The 21,314-nt window shown below is 37.3% G+C and overlaps 1 protein-coding gene across 2 annotated transcripts in view; it reads left to right on the top strand.

Moving 5' to 3' along the window:
• The window catches only part of RAB28 (RAB28, member RAS oncogene family), an 82,323-nt gene that overhangs the window by 52,687 nt on the left and 8,322 nt on the right, over positions 1-21,314 (top strand). For both annotated transcript variants that reach the window (XM_045834669.1, XM_045834670.1), the window contains exons 5-6: positions 15,194-15,297; positions 20,356-20,433. In XM_045834669.1, coding sequence (XP_045690625.1) covers positions 15,194-15,297; positions 20,356-20,433 — 182 coding nt within the window. The remainder of the gene's footprint in view (positions 1-15,193; positions 15,298-20,355; positions 20,434-21,314) is intronic.

Here is a 21,314-nt window from a genome sequence, read left to right as displayed (position 1 = left end):
AGAATTTATGGAAGGCAACTAAAGCATGTTTACAGAGAAATGTTTACCATTATTAAATACTTATATATGAAAAGAAAAAAATTCTCAAAATTAGTGACCTAAGCTCCTACCTTAAGAAAGTAGAAAACAAAGGGCGAGTTAAACTGAACCCAGGCAGGAGAACGGGAAAAGTGAAGAAAGAAGTAGAAATTAAAAGCAATGGAGAAATCAGTGAAACCAAAACCTGGTCCTTTGAAAAGATCAATAAAATTGGTGAACTTCTAGCTAAACTTCTAGCTAAACTGATTCTGAAAAAAAGAGAGAAAACACAGATTGTAATTATCAGGAATAAAAGGGGAATTTATTACAAATCCTGCAGATGTTAGGAGGCGAATAAGGGAATATAATGAAAAATTTTACTTGACATAATTTTGGCAATGAGCATATTCCTTTGAAGATACAAACTAGGCGAGTTCACTCAAAAAGAAATAGATAACCTGAATGCTGCTATACTTATGACAAAATGGAATAATTTAAAATGTGTACACAAAGAAAACCATAACCTCTTGATGGTTTTACTGGTGAATCCTTCCAAACATGTATAGAAGAAATAATGCCAGTTGTATATAAGCCCTTCCATGAAATTGAAGAGGATGCAACACTTTCCAAGGCATTTTGTAACAGCAGCATTAATCCGTTACTAACACCAGAATCAGCGCACTTTAAGAAAACTATGCACCAATATCCCTCATGAACATAGACAAGAAAAAAATTGTTAATAAAATATTAACAAATGGAATTAAAGAGTATGTGATAGAGGATACCTCATCATAACTAAGTGGGGTTTATCCGAGAAATGCAAGGCTGATGGGCATTGAAAATCAGTTAACAGAACTTACTGTACCCGTAGGCTAAGGAAGGAAAGTCATGTGATCTCAGTGGATGCACAGAAAGCATTTGATGAAATTCAACATCCTTCATGGTAAACACCACCACCACCACCACCACCAACAACAACAACAACAACAAACCCTCATCAAATTAGAAATGAGGAAAACTCAAGCAGATGAATGGCTTCTATGAAAAACTTACAGGTAATATCATATTTAATAGTGAAAGAGTGACATTTTTTCCCTAAGATCAGGCACAAGGCAAGGATATCCACTCTCACCATACCTATCTTCAACATCATTCTTGAGGTTCTAGCTATTGTAAGACAGTAAGAAAAAGATGTATAAGACATAGAGGTTAAAAAGGAAGAAATAAAAGAACCAAATTTCCAGATGATATGATTAGCTACATCGAAAGTCCCGGTATTGAGATAATTATACAATTTTAAAATAAGGCATAAATACAAGACTGAACACAATAACCAAATACAACAATTACACTGTGTTCAAGAACACAAAGACTCAATCTTATACAGATGTCAGTTCTTCTCAAATTGATTTATCAATTCAGCAGAATGTCAGTCAAAACCTGACAGTATTTTGTGTGTGGTGTTTAAGCAAACTGGATCTAAAATGTAATGGAAAGGTAAAGGGCCAAGAGTAGTCAATATGATCATGAATTACAAGGTGAGAAGCATTTGCCATGCCACTGATCAAGACTTTTTATAAATAGCTTGTACTAAAGGCAGTTGTGGAATTCACTGAAGAAAACAGAAGAGAGATTCTTGAAACAAATCCTTACGTAAATGGAACTTTGATGTTATAATAGAATTGGAATTGAAGAGTTTCAAGAAAGAAGAAAATGTTTAAGTAGTCATGGACGGTTGTTTATTTTTATGGAGAAAAAGACAATGTATCCCTGTACTACCCCCTGTACACAAAAATTAGTTCCAAATGGAGTAAAGGTTGAAATGTTAAGGGCACACTGTTTAGAAAAAAAAATTAAAAGAACATATTTCCTACCTTGTGTGTGTGGAAGGATTTCTTAAGCAAGATGCAGTTGTTACATTTAAGTGTTTGATATATTGACCACATAAGATTAACATGTTTGTTTCCATCAAGGGGCAAATTAAAGAATTAAAAAAGTAAAGCCTTAAAATGGGAGAAGATACACTGACAAATGATTGGTATTCAAATCTATAAGAAAAAAAAACAACTCACTACAAAAATGGAGATAAAACATAAATAGGAATTTTAGAGAGGAAAGATAAAAATGGCCCAAAGACTTTTGAAAATAAGTGCAGTCTCATCACTAATCAAGGAAATGCAAAGCAAGACCACAAGTAAGTAATATGGTACGAATCATGAAGCATAAGAGTTATAAGTGATAGAGACATAACATGAAACTATAGCAATTCATATTCACTCCTGAATGGTTTATAAATTGCCATAGGCACTTGGAAAATAATTTGGCCTTATTCTGAAAAGTTGAACACTCATAGACTGCTACATATCTGAGACTGCTAACATACCTCATATGTATCAGGCGATGTGAACTAAGAACAGTCACGCTGCTTCGTTGTTGCTGATAGCTGACAATTGAAATTAATTCCAGTGTTCATCAGTTGAAGAAAAGGCATAAATACAAAGGTATCTTACATGGCATTGAAAGTTGGGGAACTGTTCTACTTAGGATAACATGGATGAAACAGAGCTGTGTTCAGAAGACAAGCCCAGGGGACTACATGTGTGAAAAGAAAGCAGTGAGAGTTACGAGTGTAGACTCTGGAGCTAGAGCGCCTGGGTGTTGAGCTCTGCCTGCACTCCGTGCTAGACGGGTGTCTTTATATAAGTCGTTTATCCTCTCTGTACCTCGTTTTTTATGTTTACGTGATGGTGGTGGTAGGGATTAAGTTGTTTTAATATATGTGAAGTGCTTATAAAACAGTATGGCGCTATATAAATGTTAGCTATTCTTATTGCTATTAAATTTTATTGCTATTTTATTATTGCTCTTGGGCAGTTTTTTTCTTTTCTGCTTGTTTATTTTGTTTTTTAGATTCAATTGTTAATAGGTATGTATTTATTGCCATTTTATTGTTCATGTTTTTTTATCTTTTTTTTCTTCTTGAAGAAGATCCTTTAACATTTCATGTAATAACTGATTTGATGGTGGTGAAACTCCTTTAGCTTTTTATGTCCTTCAATACTAAATGATAGTTTTTCTGGGTAGAGTAATCTTGATTGTAGGTCCTTGCTTTTCATCACTTTGAGTATTTTTATCCACTCCCTTCTGGTCTGCAAAGTTTCTGTTGAGAAGTCAGCTGACCATCTTACGGGAGCTTCCTTGCAGGTAACTTAACTGCTTCTCACTTACTGCTTTTAAGATTTTCTCTTTGCCTTTCACTTCTGCATTTTAATTATGAATGTCTTGATGTGGTCTTGTTTGGGTTCATCTTGTTTGAGACCCTCTCTGCTTCCTGGACTTGTGTGCCTACCTCCTTCGCAAGGTTAGTGAGGTTTTCCATCATTATTTTTTTAAATAGGTTTTAAATTTCTTGCTCTCTCTTCTCCTTCTGGAACCCCTGTGATGCGAATGTTGGTAAGCTTGAAGTTTTCCAGGGGCTTCTTACACTGTTCTCGATTTTTTAAATTCTTTTTTCTTTTTGTTGTTTTGATTGGATGTTTTTTGCTTCCTTATATTCCAAATTGCTGTTTTGATTCTTGGTTTCATCTACTCTACTGTTGATTAGCTGTGAATTGTTCTTCATTTCAGTTAGTGTATCCTTTATTTCTGACTGGTTTGTTTTTTATGGTTTTCTTGTCCCTTTTTATGCTGCTGAAGTTCTCTCTAAGTTCATCTACTCTTCCCCTAGGTTCACTGAGCATCTTTATAACAACCAGTGCTTTGAACTCTGCACCTAGTAGATTGCTTGTCTCCATTTTGTTAAGTTCTTTTCATGGAGTTTTGTTCTCTTTTTTCATTTGGCCCGTGTTGTTTGTCTCCTCATTTCGGCATCTTTCCTGTGTTTGTTTCTATGTATTAGGTAGAGGTGCTATATTTCCCGGGCTTGGTAGAGTGGCCTTATGCAGTAGGTGCCCTGTGGTGTCCAGTGGCACAGCCTCCCCATTGACCCAAGCTGGGTAGTCCAGGTGTGTCCCCCCTACCATGTGGGTTGTATACACCTTCCTGTTGTAGTTGAGCATTGATTGCTTTTGGCATGTCAATAAGAGGGATTTGCTCCAGGCTGATTGGCTTCAAGGACTGGCTGCAACCACTATGAAGGGTCAGCTGTAAGTCCCATGGACCAGGACTTCATAAGGCTCTGGTGCCCTCTGAGTCTGCCTCCTGAGTGTGTCACTGTGGAGGTGGTTGAGTGGTGCTTTGATGTGGTCTGAAGCTGTCCACTGGATGTGCTGGCTATGAGACTTCCTGGGAGGTTCAGACCAAGATCAGCCATTGCCTGTGTTCTGCCCTGGGTCACCTGGCATGAGCTACAAAGCCATCTGCAAATGGCTACTACTTGTGCTAGGCTTGGAGGTGCTCGTGCAAGGCCAAGCTGTGAACTAGCCCAGTTGCTGCTAGTGCTGTGCCTGGGGCCACGTAGTGAGAGGTGTGGGGCACACTGAGGCCAGATGCTGCTTATTTGAGAGATTTTAGGAAAGTCTGAAACATAAACCAAGAAAGGACATTCATATGAAAAAGCTACTGGAAACAGCTTTGGTGGGCCTGAAATTTTGTGGGGCAGGGTCTCAGGGAACCAGCAAGGCTGAGCCAACAGTGATAGCCAGGTTGGTGGAGAAGCAGATATGGTGCCTGCGTGCCAGCTCTGCCAGGAGACAGCTCAGAAAAGGAACAGTAGCCTCTGCCAGCACTTCTGTCTGGGAGAAAGCTGCTACTCCATCACTCACCTTCATGCCAGACACTTCATTTCTTCCCCATGTGTCACTGGTGCCTTTGAGTCACTGGAACTCAGAGAGAGTGCATCTCAGGAAGTCTGTACCCGGGCCATTTAAGAGGAACTGCCTGGGACTCCCAACAGCTCTTTGTGTAATTTAACCCCCAATTTCTGCTGGTTTTCACAGCCAGAATTTACAGGAACTTCTCTTCCAGCACTGAAATCCTGTGCTGAGGGGCTTGGTATAGGGCTAGGACCCCTTGCTCCTCAGGGGGAATGTATACACCCACATATATGTCCATGTGTATGGCTGTGTATCTCTTCCACAGCTGAAATATCCCCACTGATTTTTTTAATTCTCATCTGAGGATTTGTTTATTGATTTTAGAGGAGGGAGAGAGAGAGAGAGAGGACAGAGGGAGAGAGAGAGAGAGAGAGAAAGAGAAAGAATTGTTGTAAGAGAGTAACATTGACTGGTTGCCACCCATATGCGCCCCAACTGAGGATCGAACCCACAACCTAAGGGAGTGCCCTGACTAAGAATTGAACCCACAGCCCTTTGGTGTACTGGACGATGCTCCAGCCAACTGAGCCACCCGGCCAGGGCGTCCCTCCTGACTGTCTGCCACGTGCCGGTGTGGGAGCCCCAGTCAGCACCTCTGCCCCTCCTGCCGGGCTTCAGGTGGCTTCTTCTCATGTCCTTAGTTGTAGGGCTTCCATTCAGCTGGGTTCTAGGAGGTTCTGCATGATCGTTAGTCTGTTGTTCAGTTGTATTTTTGACACGATTGTGGGAAGATGTGAGTACAGCATTTACCCACACCGCTCTGTTGTCCTGAAGCTGGAACAGGTATTTCTCCAGTTTTCTCTTTGCTATTTAATTTTTGTTATTTTAAATCATGTTCTGTCTTCCCTCTCTTCATATATATATATATGAGATCATTGTGGGCAACTGGAAAGTAGAGGAAAATATAAAGAAGAATTAAATAGCCAAAATATGATTGCCTTTTGAGGCAATTCTTACCATGGCTTCTGTTCTTTGTCAAATCCTGGGATATGCTGGTGTCTAAACAAGACAAATACATTTTCTTTCGCATGCAAGCTTAGGGATGAAAGGCATACATGTACTTGGATCTTGTTGTATCTGTCATGCAGAATATTGCAAATAAAACTATATAGTACTATGCCAGTATGAATTAATAAGAATTTCTATGACCTTGGCCGAGTAGCTCAGTTGGTTAGAGCATCATCTTGATACATCAAGCTCGAGGGTCTAATCCCTGGTTGGGGCACATATAAGAATCAACCAGTTAGCCCTGGCTGGCATAGCTCAGTGGATTGAGTGCCAGCCTGTGCACCAAAGGGTGCCCGGTTTGATTCCCAGTCAGGGCACATGCTTGTGAGCACCAGTTGGGGGGCGCTCGTGAGGCAACCACACACTGATGTTTCTCTCCCTCTCTTCCTCCCTCCCCCTCTCTGAAAATAAATAAAAAATGGGAAAAAAAGAAGCAACCAGTTAATGAGTAAATAAATGGACCAACAAATTGATGTCTCTCTCTCCTTCTTCCTTCCCCCCTTCTCTCTCTCTAAAGATAGAGAAGTGTCTATCTTTAAAAATAGAATAATAATAAAAAAAGAACTTCCATGAAGAAAGCCCACCCAAAACATGATTTAAGATAAATAAGAGCAGTTTATTAATTTTTCAGCCCTTTTATACTTTTGGCATGTGGGAAAATGCTAATCTTTAGGATTTAGGCACAAATGTTATAGAAAGGATTAAGAGTTATAATACCACAAATATAGAAAGATTCACCTATTCTATGGCCCTCATTTAAACCATGTATTTCATTTCAGCCTGAATTTGGAAGAGAAGTAGTTATCTATTATACATGATCAGAGGGAATTTACATAATCTAATTAATGATAGCTAAATAAATTGAGGAAATGATATGATTTCTTACATACTCCCCTCCCTGTCCTCTTGATACTTGCCTGTTTTGGGTATTTTCTGGTGACTCTACAGAGTTAGCTGTTTATCGTTATTGCTTCCGAATCTTTATAGGTTAGTTTGTGGATATATATGACTATTCAGTAGAGATACAATGCAAAATAGTTAGGCAAATTCTGTAGCATTATGGAGAATCTATAAAATTGTTGGGAAATTACTAGAAGCAAAGTAATTAGCAAAGGAGGATCTGGCAGAGTCAGGTGATAAATAAATTGAAGAGAAAATTTGCAAGGTTCATGATGTGTATAAATAGTTCAAAAGAACATGATTTGGTAATTAAATGATTAATAGAGATCCTTGGGGAAAATTATGAAAACCATGAATATTTTTGTAATGATGACCCTTCTTTATGATGATATGAAAAAAGTAGCTTTGAAGAGGACTGCCAAATTATTATTATAATTTTAATAGGGATTTTAAATATAGTGGCATGTACACACAGAGGAGTATGTAAAATACATGTGTCCTTGAAAGAAAGCTGTTCCTGGACATAGAGCATCGTCAAGCACCCTAGGGGCCTGCCTACCAGGTATTGTTACTAACCCTGTCTCAGCCTTTAGAGGTTAGTTGTTACCTTTTGTCCTGATCTTTCCCTTTTTTTTTTTTAGTTTCATTATTTCTGTACACTTCACTAAGTAATATTTAATTTGTCATTTTTAATTTTTGTGTGAATGCTAGCATTTATGTAAATTCCTTGGTGCCTTGCTGCTTTTGCTCAGTACATGTTTATGATATTCTTACCATGATGTGAGACTTTAGTTTGTTAGTTTTTAGTCCTGTATTATATGTCTATGAAGTGAAGGAATATATATTATTTTAGACACAGTTAATACTTTGTGCTTTGTCTAAGGGCCTAAAAATATTTTTTTAACTCAGCAAATACTTTGTAAATGGCTGTTGTACTGTGCACGTTTTTGTTGTTTGTTTTTAGCTGCATGTGACAGAAGAACCAAATACAGAAAGCTTAAACAATGATGAGCTTAGTACTTCAGTGTGTTTGATTTTATAAAATCTTAATTTCTGTGTCTCTAACATATCCTGAAATATTTAAAAGGAAAATTCTGACCCGAGGGGAAGGTTCAGGACAAATATGACAAATGTCCTTACTCTATATTTAATATAAACACTTAAAACAGTAGAAAATGGGAAAAGGAAAGAAGAAATATTTCATAAAGATATAAAAACTAGTATGCAAGAAAAATGTTGAACTGCATAAAGGTTTTAAAATTTGTACTAGAATTAAAGTCGTTTGATGACACCCCTTTTTCCTTTATCGCTTTGTGGAACCCAGCGATTTTCAGGCAGTTACATATTTTAAGAAGGCTGGTTCAAGAATCTACAAAGCCAAAGTCAAGTTCTTTTAAGTTTTTTCTTTTCTTGCATTACCAATTCTTGTAATACAGCATGATTTACTATGTCACGATAGAAGGACAGCATTAGAGAGTGTACATGGCAGGGTAAAATTAAACACATGCTCACAATCAAATTAATGTATTTCATCTGTCTTCAACTAATAACAATCTGTCATGTTATCTATCTGAGTAGGAGCATAAACAGTTTATTTTGTGTTTGGAGTAACTTCCTGGAGGTAGTTAATGTGACAAGTAGTTTGTTTGAATTGAGTATAACCAGATCAACACTCTAGATGTTTCCTTGATAACCTAAAAATTACTGTGAAGAATCTGTGCAAGTGCTATATTTGTATTTTGTCTCTACTTCTTTAAGTTAGATAGTGACATATTTTACAGTTGTTGCACTGAGAATATTCTATTTCTGACATTGTATGTGAACTGAGGAGCAAAAATAGTTTATACTTTCAATATGTCCTTCCATTGACAGGGAATAGACAATGACATAATTAATTAGCATCATATAATACTTCCCATTTTTTAAAGAACATTAAGTAATACATTCTGGTATGAATAAAAAAGTCATATTCATTTTACAATATTTTCTTATAGCATGTTGAAAAATGAATATTTAGGAAGATAGGAATATCACTAAGTCTCAGGTCAATATAAAAAGTAATATAGGTATTGTAATGTTTTTAAGAATTTTAAAGTTTACTTAAAATTTTACCTCACTCTGATCAGTAGCCCTGACTATTATTATTCATTTGATACATCTATTTTTCAAACTGTTGTTACAGTTGGTACTGTGTTTGAGCCCAGAACACTAATTTGAAAGGCTATATGCACCCTTACATTCATTGCAGCATTGTTAACAGTCGCCGAGATACGGACGCTGCTCAAGGGCCCGCCAGTAGACGAGTGGGTAGAAAACAGTGGCACCTGTACGAGATACTTGGCTATGAAAAGAATGAAATCTTAACCATTTGAGACAGCATGAATGGACCTAGAAGGTATTATGCTAAGTGAAATAAGCCAGATAGAGAAAGACAAATACCATATGATCTCACTTATATGTGGAATCTAAAGAACAGGATTAAGCAAACAAACAAAACAGAAACAAATTCATAGGTACAGAGAACAGACTGATGGTTGTCAGAAGGGAGGGGGTTTCGGGGCGGGGTGAAAAAGGTGGTGGGATTGAGAAGTACTAATTGGTAGTTACAGAGTCATCACAGGGATGTAAAATAAAGCACAGGGAGTATGGTGGTGCCAGGTGGGCACCTGAAATATCGGGAGGAACACTTTGTAAGGTACATGATTGTCTAGTCACTGTGCTGTACACCTGAAACTAATACAGAATAATGTTGAATGCAAACTGTAATTGAAAAATACAATTTAAAAAAGAAAAGTTGTCATAGACTTATCTAATTAGCATGAGTGTGTGTTTTAGAAGTAAAAATAAAGATATAATTTTAAGCACATGTAAATCAAATTTAATAAATTATTAAAGGTATTTTACTTGCCATGTTTTGGCTAATCATGATGGATCATTTTTAAATATGTGATTTCACAATTTGTATATACAGCTGCAAGTACTTTGTAAAGGACTTTATAAAATCAGTGCTAAGGCAAGGAGTATCTTATTTCATACTCTTATGGCTCAGTTTTAGGTTTTTTGTTATTAATGAATACTTTGAAAGTACTAATAAGTAATTACCAGGTATATAATTCCCTTTTTTATAATGAGCATTTAAAGTTTGTATATCTTTATTCTTTTAATTAAAACTTCAGAAAAAACTTAGATTCTTTAAGTGATCATCATCAAAGCTGATATTCTTTCTTCTTAGTTTATTTATTTTATTCTTACTTCTTTGAAGAGACACCAGCAGGACTTAGAGTGTCAATCTTGGCGGATAGGCGAAGCATCAGTCTGATTTCATGTGCAAAAAAAGCAAGGCTCAGGGTGACTTAAACAAAGTCCCATTGCCGTGATCAGGAGCACCAGCTTCTATTCTTTTTTAACTTCCACTGGGTCTGTAGTAGCTTACAAAAAGATATCAATAAAACTCCTATATTCTTAACATCTTCCTCAAATGAAAGTTTTTAAACTTCTTGTTCTATCTGTTGGTCCTCCCATAAGGACAGCGCTGCCTTCTCCTGAAGCCCTTTGAAGTGTTGGTTTTTCCCTACTGAGTGCACCTCATCACTGGGACTGAAGGAGGGAGAGGTGGCTCTCTTGTTCCCTGGTGCTCTTCTCAGATCAGCTTCATCTTCCTTGAAAGCCCTTAGATTTGATTACCAAGCCATATGGTCATACCTCCTGTCAGTTACATTTGTTAGCCAACACCTGTATCATCTCCTTGAATTCCTTGAAGATTTTGGCTCCTTGGTCACAGTCATTCTGTCAGTATGCTGTCAAAATTCTTAGTAATTTCAGTATTATTAGAGATTATTCTAATACCTCAGTCTCTCAGTGCACTGAGCTCTCTGCCCGCAGCCATGTTGCACCCCCCACACATGTACACAGACAAAATTATTCTGAAGATGGAGCAGGTATCAGTGTCTGCACCCTCCTTCTAGTCCCAGGTTCATGCATCCCAGTCTCTGTTATCTTGTCTTTCCAGCTCACTTCCTTTAGTAACACAACCTCAGTAATTTTAAAATCCACATAAGACCTTAAAATCAATTAATTTACCAATTTTTCATTTTCCTCCACCTTCTTCTTAATCAACTTAGACTCTCTGTTTCACAAATGTAATCATTACATTGCATTCACTATCTTCAACTTACCTGTTTTTCTTTTCACATGTTGTACAAGGTTGGGCAAACCTTAGCTCTACTTAAATGCAAATCTCTGCTCTTGAAGCAAAATAAAATGAGTCTGGAACAAACCCCACAAATACACTGTCTCACTTTAAATTCAGGTTAACTACCTTCAAGTGACTTTTCTATATATTTCAAATCCCACATCAAATCCATTAGCAAATCCTATTTACTTAAAAAAATATTTTATTTATTTAGTTTTAGAGAGAGCAGAAAGGGAGGGAGAAAGAGAAGGAGAGACACATCAGTGTGTGGTTGCCTCTTGTGTGCCCCCACTGGGGACCTGGCTGCAACCTGGGCACGTTCCCTGACTGGGAATCCGGGTATCGAACCTGCAACTCTTTCATTCGCAGCCTGGTACTCAATCCACTGAGCCACACTAGCCAGGGCACAATTCCTATTTAGTTTTTATTCCAAATATATTTTGAGAATCTGCCCCACTTTTTACTATCTCTGTTGCTTACCACTCTTGTCCTAACTACCACCCTCTCTTTCTTAGATTATAGCTCCCTCAATGTCTTCTCTGCTTTGCATTTGTCCCTCTGTAGTTTATTCTCAATAAAGAGCTCAGAACCTTTTAAAATGTGAGTCAGATTATAACTTTTTCTTTTTTTATCACAACCCTCCAGGAACTTCCCATCTCTCTTAGAGTGGCCTGCACACTCCACAGGACCTGGCCCTGGCTTTTCAAGCCTCTTTCCCAGTTCCCCTCTCGTCTGAACTCATTGTAGCACTCTGGCCTCCTGGCTTTTCCTTGAGTCTGCTAACAAGAATCCTCCTTTCGGGCCTTTGCACTTGCAGTTCCCTCTGCTTGGGAGGCTTTATCCCCCAGATCTTGCTCCTTAGCCTTCGTAAGGTGTTCCACCTTCCTGTTTGAAAGAGTGCTGCCTCTCACGCGCCCTTTATTTTTCTTCATAAGATCTATCAGCATTTGCCATGCTATGTATTTTACTTGTTGGTCGCTTTTTCTTCGTTACAACATAAGCTCATTGTTATGTATGCGGCATCCAGGGCGCTGCCTGATGCTCAAATATTTGTTGAATGAAGGAACGGATGATCAGTAAAGTGGTTATCTGTTGACATTGTTAAGTGCATGGTTAAACAGGATGTATGGATTGGCCACAAAGTTTGTCTGTTTTTTTTTCCCATAAGATGTCTCTAGTAGCACATCTTTAACTGGATTTGAAACATGTTGTTAGATTGTGTTGTGACAGCTATCCTATCTGCATGCTTTAAAAAAAGACTTAACAAAATTGATGAAGTTTTGTGTAGCCATTTTAATTTTGAAAATGGAAGAAAATATGCAACATTTTCTGCATATTGTGCTTTATTATTTCAAAAAAGGTAAAAACACAAGTGAAATGCATATAAAGATTTGTGCAGTGTATGGAGAAGGTGCTGTGACTGATCAAATGTGTCAAAAGTGGTTTGTGAAGTTCTGTGCTGGAGCTTTCTTATTAGATGATGCTCAGATTACCCCAAATCAATAAAGTTATTGAAAAATGTGTCTTTTATTTTACAGAAAGAACCAGATGTACTTTTCAGCCAACCCAGTAGTATGGTTGAGGTAAAAGAACAGGCAAATGCACAGTATCAGTGCCTTTGTCCTTCAACTGCTTAGACGTTGGAAGGACATAGTGCACACGTTAGCAATAGTTGTCTTTAGTTGATAGCATTTTCATCATGTTTTAAAGATTTATTTATTTATTTTTAGAGAGGGAAGGGAGGGAGAGAGAGAGAGAGAGAAACATCAATGTGCGGTTGCTGGGGGTCATGGCCTGCAACCCAGGCATGTACCCTGTTAAATTTCATTTTCATGGTGGTTTTTCTGAATATTTGGGAAATGAGCATGTATTATTGTTATTAGGAAATTGTAACTCTATTTTGTAAAATAAAATGTAACAGCTAGGCCCTGGCTGTTGTGGCTGAGTTGGCCAGAGTGTCATCCTGTAACTGACAGGTCGCAGGTTCCATTCCTGGTCAGGGCACATAGCTAAGTTGTGGGTTTGATCCCTGGTTAGAGGATGAACCATCTCCGGTCTGAGTGCTGTGGGAGGCAACCAGTCATTGTTTGTCTCTCACACTGAGGTTTTTCTCTCTTCCTTCCTCTCTGTATAAGCAATGAGAAGATGTGCTTGGGCAAGGAATATAAAAGTTGTGTGTGTGTGTGTGTGTTCCTGGTGATAACACGTAGAAAAATGATGTGGTTCACTGAGGGATATAAAGGAAATCATAGCAGTGAGAATGTTATCACATGTATAATAGGTAGGTACTGGATAACCATTTTAAGAATGCTCTTAAAAATAAAAGAAATAAAGATGGAAGAACAGAAAGATTTTACTAGTGTCTCTAACTATACTATATCTTCAGAATTTACATTTCTGGATTATTTAGAATGAAGTATTCTAGTAAGTGAGCCCTCTTAAATGTTGCCCAATAAATTCTAACATAATGGAAGAAAACTTTGAAGTTCTGTGAGGACCTTTTAATCTCTGCTTTCACATTTGTCAGAATCTCAGTTATTTAAAATAATTTTTATATCTTTAATGGTCTTTGATGTTTATAATACTGGTGATGATTTTTTGAGGACCTGGATTGTATCTTTTTCATCTTTGGGTTCTTAGTACCTAGCACAGTACTTAGTATGTAATAGGTACTCAATAATGTTTGTTGCGTAAGTGCTTTCCCCCCCAAATTGATCAGTGACATACTAGTCTTTTATTGCTAGTTTTATTAGGAAAAACCCTTTTGTTTGGATAGTAAATCCCCCAGTGCTATAGATAAACTTAGGTGGGAGTTCAGGAGTTGTGGGGACTGGCAGAGGGAGAGAGGAAAAAAAGAGAAAGAAAAAAATTGAACAATGATAGACTGTTTCATTTGAAAAGACAAATACACACACAGAATGACAGACTTCATTTAAAAAAATTGGACAGTGATTTCATTGGGGACTTTTCCTAGTGACATGACTTGTTCTTACTCGTGTTAAATTAGGAAAGTATTTTAGCTTTAATATTATGATAACCTAGATGTATAAATGTCAGTGCTAATAACTTAGTATGTTAGCCTTCTACATATTGATGCCTATGGTATCTGGACGTTTTGACCTGTTCTTGTAAATAAGGTGTCAGTGATGTTTAAGAAACAGTAATTTGTGGCCAGAAAAGAAAAAGCTCCATATTATTCAAGCTAAGCAATAAAAATGGGACTCAGGAATCCCTTCACTAAGTAAAAAATCTCCTAGAGAAAGATCTCTTGAGCTTACAAACTAACGACCTTCAATATAATTTTAAATAAAACCTTTTATGTAAAATGAGAGCACCTTTTAGTTGATAATCAATTGACACTATTATGTAGGCCTACTAGATTTGCAAATTTACAAGTTTTTACAAGTCAGTTGGGTCCCTTCCTCAGGAAATCAGTTTAACTTTTCCCCCCCCATATTGACTCAAAGAGCCTAGTTGTCCTTAAATCCTGTGAATATATTTGCCTTATAATTTGACGGCATTGAGTCAACAGCCTTATAGAGTTTCTAGTGTTGTAAAAAGAGAAACTGTTCAATAAAAGATCACATTTGAAAAAAATAGACTGTGCCGGATAAAACCAGTATTGGATATGAATACTGTGCTTTGCTTTAAAGCACCTACAAGTATTCGAGGAAATCAGTGCTTGCCCCTTACGTTCAACATGCATACCTTAGGTCTGGAAAGTGGCTGAGCTATATGTCTTTTTGAAATTACACCATGGCTTTAAGTAAATTAAATAAACTATGGAATATAGATATGTTTTAGCAGAAAATTATGTATTTGTGTGAACATCAATTTGTATAAAAATTGCAGAACTAATAATTATTATAGTAATCAAACTGTTTCAATCAAATATGCTTGGTAAGTGCATCTTTCTATTATTAATCACTGTGTTTAAACTTACTATACTAAGTATATGTATTTTTTGAGTGTCATCAGTGTGCCTGAAGCTGCATAGATACGAATGATCACTTTCATTTTTTGAGCACTTGTGCATTGCACTATACGTAGATTACTTCTCAAATACTAGGTATGTCTGTTAGTCTTGGTTTTCAGATTTAGGGACCGAGGCATAAAGAAATTAAGGAAATTGCCCAAGATTATGCAGCTGGTGTCTAAGCTGGGGTATAATATTGGAAAGTAAGTCAGATTTGAACATGTTAAAATATATGGATTGACTCTAATATTAAATTCTTCTTCCTGTTTTTGTTCACCTTCCTAGTTGATTTGGAGCACATGCGAACAGTAAAGCCTGAAAAACACTTACGGTTTTGCCAGGAGAATGGTTTTAGTAGCCACTTTGTCTCAGCGAAGACCGGAGACTCTGTAAGTGAAATAATGAATTTTGAATGTTATAAGTGAGGTTTATTTTCCTTTGTTTACCAATATTCATGGGAAGCATACTTCCATTATTTAACTTTTGCAACAAATTAATGTTTACTGAAGACATAAAATAGATTAGATTAGATATGTTTATTCTCTTTATATTTTATAATTCGTTTAACATAATTTTATGATTATCTTAAAGTATTTAAAAATATGAGAGTTTAAAAAGAATATATATCACCCATGATCTTAGCATTCAGAGGTGGCCATTCATAACCCCCTATGATTCCTTCTAGTCTTCTTTTTCTGATCCTCACAGATATTTGTGCTACTGCCAGCAGATTGCATTTACTGAGAGCTTACTTTGTGGCAGGCACCGTCCTACTCTAATTATCTCTGTTTCATAGATGAGTCTTAGTGAGATTATGTAATGGGGGTCTAGGTTACACAGCTAATAAGTGGTGGAGGTAGGATTTGTAAGGGCTCACTGTATTAACCACACTAAGTATTTATTTTAAAGAATTAAGGTCATAATATAGAAATAAGTTTGTTTTACTTCTTTATTTAATAGACACACCTGAAAAAAATTTAGCCCTGTCATTTAATATTACTAAATGGATTTAATAATTCATTAAATAACTATTAAAAAATTCATTCAACCAAGTCCCTATTATTAGACATATAGGTTTTTTCAAGTTTTGATATAATAATTTAATGTAAAACTGTCCATAAGCTTTGAAGTTTTGATTATTTCCTTTTTAAAAAAATTAAAACATTTTAATTAAGGTGGACATTCAATGTTCTGTTGGTTCCGGGTATATAGCATAGTGGTTAAACATTTGTATAACTTACAAAGTGATCCCCCAGTCATTTCCTTTAGGTGGATTCCTTGAAAAGGAATTGGAACATATTGCAAATTGCCACTCGCACGTTGTGAATGCCATACCACTACACTCTTTTTTAACATTCAGGATTTATTTATTTTTAAATACTTCTCAATTTGCTAGGCAAAAAAAGGGTATTTGGCTATTTAAATTTTAAATTAACGTTGATTGCTGTCAAGGTTGAATATTGAAAATTTTCATTACCTGTTTTTTGCCTGTTATCTGTTTGTAACATGCTTTTTTAAAAAAAAATATATTTTATTTCTTTACTTTGAGAGGGAAGGGAAAGGAGAAAGGGAGGGAGAAAGAAAGGGAGAAAAACATCTGTCAGTTGCTTCCCGCACGCCCCCAGCTGGGGACCTGGACCACGACCCAGGCATGTGCCCGGACTGGGAGTCAGATCAGCCACCTTTCTGTTTGCAGGCTGGCGCCCAGTCCACCGAGCCACACCAGCCAGGGCTGTCATACGCCTTTAAAATTGCTGTGACCATTTTTGTATGAGGGATAACAACCATTTGTCATAATTTGTGCAAATATTCTTCGCTGCCCGGATTTTTATTCATTAATTTCCTTGACATATTCAACCAAAAGAAGTTTGAATTTTTCTGTGGCTTAATCCTTTCTGATATTTTTCCTTTATGATTTCCTTCATGGTTTTTATGCTTAGGATAAGTATTAAATAAAATAAAGGGTGTTTAATCTTTTTTTGGATCTGATAGTTAAAAATTTGACCTCTTGGAACCCTTTCCCCCAGGATGACACAAACAGTCACATATACCCCCACACACCATTAAAAAAGTATAGTATCGATACTCCTTGATAAGTAAGTCTATCCATGTCCCAGGCTTCTACTCCCACTAACCTAGGGGTCTTTAGCCATTTTGGATTACTTTAACTTCCAGTATTTTTGCTTGTGTTTAACCACTAAGTATGTTTTGTATACTTATGTTGAACCACCATTAAAAATTCTCATTTTTTAAAATCCAACTTGGAAATGGCTTGGTGGAGTCACTGTAAGAATTATAAGTCATTTCCAACTCCAGGTTACTTCTCACTTTTTGAGAAGTTGAGCTCTTGGCTGATACTTTTCTCTAATATTACCTTTGTCATAATACTGAGCGATTTCAAACTTCGCCCTTCACCCAGCTCGGCCGCTCAGCCCCCTGCACTGTCACTGCGAATCCCTGCAGTCCCTCCGCTATCTCGGATCTTCGCGTCTGGCACCCTAGGCACCCACCGCACCCTGTCTTTTCAGCTCACACCTTTGAGTCCCCTGACCCCATCAGTCTGCAGCCTCGGCAGGACTCCAAGACACTGATCCGAACACCCTTTCCATGTCCCTGACCTCCTTTCATGTCTTGATTTTTCGCCCTTCCTAATTTAAGTATGACCAGTGAAAATTGTTGCCATGCACATGCCTCCGTTCCCATTCCCCTCTTTCACTTTATCAGACTCGCTTGGCCTTAGCCCTGGTTTGAGTCAACCCCTCACGTTTTTATGGCTGCACCCTTGTCTTTGAACCTGGTCAGGGAGAAACACAGAGGCATGCTGGAGTTTTTACTGAAAATTCACCGTCGCCTACTGGGCCCTTAATGCTGCTTAGTAATCGTCCTCCATGATCGCAGACCACTGTCTCTCCCCTTCACCTAATGACTGTCCATAGCTTCTCTCCTCTCTTCAGATCTTCCAGACTTCCTTGTCCATTCTCTCAGCTGATGACTATGTTTCTTATTTTATAATAAATTTGAAACAGAAGACAGCTTCCGTGTACTCTTGCCGCCACCTTTACCCCACTCTCCCTGCCGCCCTGTGTCCGCTCCCAGGTTTTCGGTCTCCTCTGCCCTCACTGTGGGATGAACTGCTCGTGCTCCCAGCTGGGGCCGGCTTGTTGCCTAGTGATGAGCATTGCTTAGCGGTTTTCTCCCCTTCCTGCGTGATCGCCTTTTCTCTTTACTGGATTATTCTGTCAGCATACCAAATAGTATGACTTCTCTTGTCTTAAAAACAAGAAAACTCTTGATTCCACATCTTCTCTAGCTCTCACCTTCTTCCCCCTGCTTTCCAGTGGACTGTTCTGAAACAGTTGTCTCTACTTCTCTCCTCCAAGTTTCTCTTGAACAGTCAGGCTTTTGTCCTTAATATTTCACCCAAACTGCTATTATCAAGGTCACCGATGACCACCTTTTTGCTAAATTCACTGGCCAGTTCTTAGTTCTCATCTTACTTGACTTAGTTGCAGCATGTAAAATAGTTGATTACTCTTCTCTTTAAAATGCTTTCTTCACTTAACTTCCAGGATACTGTACCTCCTGGTTTTTCTCCTTGCTAAGTACTCTTTTTTAGTCCACTCTACTGATTTCTAATCTCTCCAGCTTTTAAATATTGGCGTGCCCTTGGGCCCAGTCTTCGTGCATTTCTTTTTTCTAAATTAATTTCCTTGCTGTCCTTTCTAGTCTCGTTGCTTTGACCATACTCAATATTCAGCTGCCCACCTGACACCTCCACTTAGATGTCTAATAGGCAGTCCCAGTTAATTTAGATCCAGAATTGAGCTCTTGCTATTTCCTCCTCAAATCTTTCACAGACTTCCCACTTCAATAAATGACAGTTCCTTTACTAGTTGCTAAGGCCAATATTAAATGGGAGTCATCCTTGAGTCCTCTGTTTTTTTGACACCCCACATCTGTGTCTATCACCAAGTCCTGTTGGCTCTGTCTTTAAATGTGTCTAGAATATGATTACTTTTTACCATCTGCACTGCTATGACTTTGTTTTAAGCCTTCGTCATCTCTTATTTTGTGTCTTTACTGGTGTCTTTTTTTTGTTTTGTTTTTATCCTCACCTGAGGACATGCTTACTGATTTTAGAGAGAGGGGGAGAGAGGGGGAGAAACATCAGTGCTGGAGAAGAACATGGATTGGTTGCTTCTCGCATGCGCCCTTACTACAGGACCAAACCCTCAACCTAGCCATGTGCCCTGACCGGGATTTGAACCCATGACCCCCAGTTTATGGGATGACACTCCAATGGACCATGGTGGCCAGGGCTGGTTTCTTCTTTTGTACCCTGACCTTCTCTGGTGAATACGCAGTCCGGCAGCCAGATGGAACCTGTTAAAATAGGAGTCACATCAGCCACCCCCCATGGCTTCTACTTCACTCAGAGTAAAAACCAGAGTCCACCAGATCTTACATGATTTGTACCTTGTCAATCTCTTTGCTCATTTTCTTTTACAGTCCCCCTCTTTCTCTCTATCGCACCACACTAACTTTCCTGGTTTTCCCTAAGCATTGCTCATCAGCGATCCATAATATACAGTAGTTTGTGAGGTGCAAATGGCATGAGCCTTTCAGAGTAAGTGTCTCTTTTTGATTAGAAATCAAAATTAAATAAAATTGTGATAAATATTCAGTAAGTAATCTGGAGATAAGTAGGGATAAGAACATGATAGTGCACTTACGAGGTAAAGACAAGTTACCCATTAAGGCAGTCTCTGGCTTGCAGCTCTGGGAATCAGAGTGCACTCAGCATAAGCTAACCATGTATGAAAAGGCTGTTCATAGAAAAATGTTTGTAAGAGTTTTATTTGCAAATAATGGAGTAAAATATGTCTTTATTCTGAACTGATAAAATACAGTAAGGATTTCTAAGTTGTTTTGCTCAAGAAGTGTAGAGAATTAATTGACTTGATGAGAGCCACAAAGACTATTAAAGGGATAGTAAAGAAATAGGCTGAAGCCAGCTCAGAAGACGGATGTAGAGTCGGCAGTGGAAACCCAGGCGGTAAAGTGCAGACCGCTGTATCCTCGTTTTCTGCAGCACCTGCAGCGGTTGGTGCTGCTAGTTTTTTTTTGTTTGTTTTTTTTTTACTGTGGGAGTTGTAATTAATCGTCTTATGTTAAATCTTTAAAAATGTAAGTGTTTAGGGATTAATGTATGTGTTTAGACCAATTCACTGAATTTCATGAATTTTCAAATCATGGGTTTAATCATTTAAAAAGTTATTACACTTAAAGTCTTGCTGTATTTGACAAATAAAGCTATTTTTGAAATAACCTGGCATATCATATTTTTGCAATTCTTGCTGTTTATCGTTGTTTGGAAACTTTAATTTATTTGAAGGTAACTTAAGCATGCCTGTTTTAAATCATTTAAACCTATTTTTGGTATGTAGGTCTTCCTGTGTTTTCAGAAAGTTGCTGCTGAAATCCTTGGAATCAAGTTAAACAAAGCAGAAATAGAACAGTCCCAGGTGATTATATTGAACTTTATATTTTAAAAGATAATTTATTTCCTAAAAGATATTAATTGTTACCCCTGAATTCTTGCACATTTATGTATTCTATGTACATATCACTAAAATTCCTAGAAGTAGATTGTGTGTATGAATGAATCACTGTTTATTGCAGAAGATGGAGGATGTTAACTTTTTGTCAAATTATACCCTTGAAACTTCAGTTTGTCCTTTTTGTTGGAAAGATGAGATTAATATAATATAAATTTCACCAGTGGTTAAATAATGGGTTAAGGTGCTGACCATATTGTTGTTTTCTAGTTAAGTTCTTCCAGGATTACTGTACAATATTTTTAAAACATTTTATACAAAATTCCAACTATTTTTTAAAGTAAGTCTTAATTAGAGTTTTCTCCATTTGGTGTCTTCCATGTTTGCTTTGGTAAAACAGTATTTTTTCAAGTTTTTAAAAGTCTGTACACTCTATATTCTTAAACATCCTTTAATTATATTAACTATTGATGTTATTTTATTGTTAATTTAATAATGGATTGATTATTGAGGATTTCTGAATTCTTTCACTAGTCCTAGTTAGTTTTCGAATATTAGGAGATAAACATGAAAACCAACAGGAAGCATTTAAAAACACCACTATAATGGTACACCAGGTTCCATGTTCGGTAGGATGAAGATTCAGAGCAAGGGCCTGCAGTTGGAAGTTACGCTTCACAAGTGGTTTGCTTAGAAGCAAAAATACATTACATTTTTCCAGAATCCTCTTCTACTTCATTTCCTCCCCATTTTCCCCATCCTTAAATTTCTCTTTAGTTCTTTTTGACATAGTTCAGAATTTTATTTTTATGGTCATTGTGTGTGTGTATGTGTTTTAAAACAATTAA

The sequence above is a fragment of the Phyllostomus hastatus genome, unplaced genomic scaffold (assembly GCF_019186645.2).
Source record: "Phyllostomus hastatus isolate PE091 unplaced genomic scaffold, TTU_PhHast_1.1 phas_contig_196, whole genome shotgun sequence".
Lineage (NCBI taxonomy): Eukaryota > Metazoa > Chordata > Mammalia > Chiroptera > Phyllostomidae > Phyllostomus > Phyllostomus hastatus.
The sequence above is the reverse complement of the archived record's forward strand: the minus strand, read 5'-3'. Positions and strand labels throughout refer to the sequence as shown.